This window comes from Carlito syrichta, unplaced genomic scaffold, assembly GCF_000164805.1.
Source record: "Carlito syrichta isolate Samal-C Ts95f unplaced genomic scaffold, Tarsius_syrichta-2.0.1 Scaffold314025, whole genome shotgun sequence".
Lineage (NCBI taxonomy): Eukaryota > Metazoa > Chordata > Mammalia > Primates > Tarsiidae > Carlito > Carlito syrichta.
Window position 1 is genome coordinate 48,878 of NW_007258121.1, and position 3,195 is coordinate 52,072.

The 3,195-nt window shown below is 36.9% G+C and overlaps 1 protein-coding gene across 1 annotated transcript in view; it reads left to right on the forward strand.

Annotated features, from left to right (window-relative positions):
* The window catches only part of LOC103273400 (zinc finger protein 679-like), a 13,280-nt gene extending 10,338 nt beyond the window's left edge, over window positions 1-2,942 (forward strand). Inside the window, exon 5 of the mRNA XM_021718940.1 lies at window positions 1,798-2,942. Within this exon, the coding sequence (XP_021574615.1) occupies window positions 1,798-1,983 (186 nt within the window). The 3' untranslated portion in view covers window positions 1,984-2,942. The remainder of the gene's footprint in view (window positions 1-1,797) is intronic.
* Window positions 2,943-3,195: the final 253 nt, after the last annotated feature.

Here is a 3,195-nt window from a genome sequence, read left to right on the forward strand (position 1 = left end):
GCCACTGCACTCCAGTCTGGGCAACAGAGTGAGACTCTAACTCAAACAAACAATCAAAAACAAAAAAAAAAAAGACTTGTATATATTATTTACACTGAGTGAAATATTCAAAATTATCACTAATGCTATGAATATGAAAGCTAAAGAAAAGTAAATTGAGTTTTTGTGTGTGAATGTATGCCTACATTGAAAAAGACATTGTGGGAACAAAAGAAGTAATTTAAAATCTGAAAATAAATCGGTTTTATCTGCTTCACATTCAATTTATTCCACTAATATCTAGTGGCTTCTAGTTCAGAATCTTCCTATGGACATCCTCTTTTAGATTTGCCTTGCAAGTCTATACTATAAAGTGATAATTTATCCTACTTACAAATTTCAAGAATTTTTGAAAATGTAATTGGTGTTTGAAAGAACTAGGAAAATGTAATTCACAATGAGTGTATTTAGTATATTTTACTTTTCTTCACAACTAAAAAATATCATTGATTAACTTTGGTGTTGTTCTTTTAACTTTGTATAATCATCAGTTGATTTTTATTGACTCAACTGGGCCAGCTTGTTTAGTGGAAACTTGGGAGGGTTTATGAGCCTAGAGGTAGTTTTTACTTTTATTTTTGTATTTTTTGACATTCCAGCAAAGTGAACAAACACAAAAGATTGCTTGATGTGTAATAAATGCTCTATGAAATGCAATAAATTTTAATAGATTAACAACACTGTGACACTTTTACCAAAAAATTAGCATTTAAAATCAATTGGCCAGTCTCAGTGGCTCAGCCTGTAATCCCAGAACATTGGGAGATCGAGGCAAGAGGATTGCTGAGCCCACAGGTTCAACTCACCTGGGCTCGTTGGCCAGACCTTATCTGTACAATAAATCAAGAAATTACCTGGGTGTGGTAGCCCATGCCTGTAATTCCAGCTACTTGGAAGGCTGAAGTGGAAGGATCATCTGAGCCCAGCAGATCGAGGCTGCAATGGCTGTGAGCATGCCACTGCCCTCCAGCTTGGGTGAAAGAGTGAGACTACGACTCAAAAAAAAAAAGAAAAAATTGTGTTAGTACAAACTGCTGTATAAAGTGTCCATGGAAGGTTGCAGGTAATGAAAGGAGGAGTATATGGGGACCCACCATGGACAGATCGTTGCCTCAGTTTTGCCTTAGTCTATAGAAACTCTAAGGAGATCAGGTGCAGTGGCTCAAGTCTATAATCCCAGCACCTTGAGAGGCCAAAGTGAGAGGATTGCCTGAGTTCAGGGCTTTGAGATCAGCCTCCACATCTTGGTGAGACCTCATTTTTATAATACATAAAAGAAAAATTATCCTGTCATTATAGACACTGCTCTCCAACTTGGGCAACAGAGTAAGACTCCAACTCAAAAAAAAAAGGAAAGCAACATTAAGATGACCAACACCAGAACAAGGAAGATAACAATAGTCACAAGGATTCTCGGGACCAGGGCCCAGATATTGAGACACACTGTAGTAGAAGTGTAGGCCTGTGTCTCGGTATTTTCCCCATGATATTCCTGTCCCTAGACTTCAAAAAATTATTTAAAATTTCAAAAAGGCCATGGTAGGCGTGAGTTGTCCAGATAATCTCACCTGAGAAAAAATCCCAGAGAAGAAAGAGGAAGTCGAAGAAATGGCTGCTTCTTAGGTAAATGTATCACAGGGAAAGTACTATCCATTTTTCTTACTGGAATGTCATATTTTTAGTACTTGCAAAACTTCTCTTCTTGTGATGGTCCTGCCTAATAAGATACTTTTTTGTTGGGGGCTGCAAATCTTGAAGAAACAAATCACGGAGAACCTGAAAATAGGAAAAACGCTGGCTAGGAGAACTTTGGCATATAGAGACCATGACGGAGACAAAAGCCCCATGGAAAATATGCTGGCTAAGAGAAAGGCTCTAGCATATAGCGGCCATGCTGGAGGCAAGGCCCCATGGATCCTGTTTGACGGACTCTTGTTTCTTTAAGAAAGCATGCTCAAAATCATAAAAAGATTTTTTATCTGTTAATCAAAACTTCAAATAAAACCTTGAGTTAATTGAACATGGTTAAAATATATAAAAGATTTAATAGTGAGAATAATACTTAAAAATATTTAAGTCTTTCTTTGAGAAGCTAGGTTTCTTTTTTCCAGAAGTTATTTTGAGAAGCTAACTCTAGACTGTTGGTTAGTGTACTGAAAGCTTTTTAATTACAGCTTTGTTTTTAGCTAGGTGTATTGATATAGAAGAACAGGCTACATACCGAAACTCCCTCATTACACACAGTTTCTGCCTCAAGCCAGACTGGTTGGCAAGTAATTATGGCCATGGGATCTTTTACACAATAGACATGCGCAAGCTTGTAAGAAAATAGGTTTTAAAAATAGTTTGACAAGTTTAAGATGTTTTAACATTAGAAGAGAATAAATGTGTAGTTTGTAGTGATAAAGATTTATAATAAAATAGTTAAAGTTTAAGGATATGATCATAAGTTTATAAAATTGTTTTAGTATATTTTTAGGATAAGAAGGTAGCATTAATATAATTAATAGACAAGTATATAATTGGTTTGTGTTGAGAATAGTTAGAATGATGAGTTATAGTTATAGTTGGGTGATTTTGGATTAGGATTTAAGAAATAGTATGAGAATATGATTTATGAGATCATGGAAAGGTTAATAGAAAATGTAAGGTCATACATTAATAATAAGAATAATAGCCTTGAAGTTTAAGGTTATATATTGAATGATTTGGGGGAACAGTTTGTGAAACTAATGTAAGAATTAAGCATTTGTTACCTTAATGTACAATTCTTTGAAGTACGTTATGCATCATGAGATTTGTAAGCCCCCGGCAGATGATTTTTCTCTGCCGGAGGTTATAGAAAATGGTATATAAGCTGGAGAGAATTTGAATAAAAGTTGGAATGGTCTTGGCCAGACCTGGCCCAGAAGAACTGCCTCAGAGTTGTTTCTTTTTCACCGTTTCCTGATTCCCTGATTCAGGCCCAACCCCCCTTGGTCGGAGCTGGTCTCTGACACTTTTTTTTTTTTGAATTGGAGTCTCACTCTCACTCAGACTGGAGTGCAGTGGCACACTCCCGGCCACCACAGCCTCGACCTGCTGGGCTCCGGCGATTCTTCTGCCTCAGCCTTCCAAGTAGCTGGAACTACAGCTGTGTGCTACCATGCCTGGCTA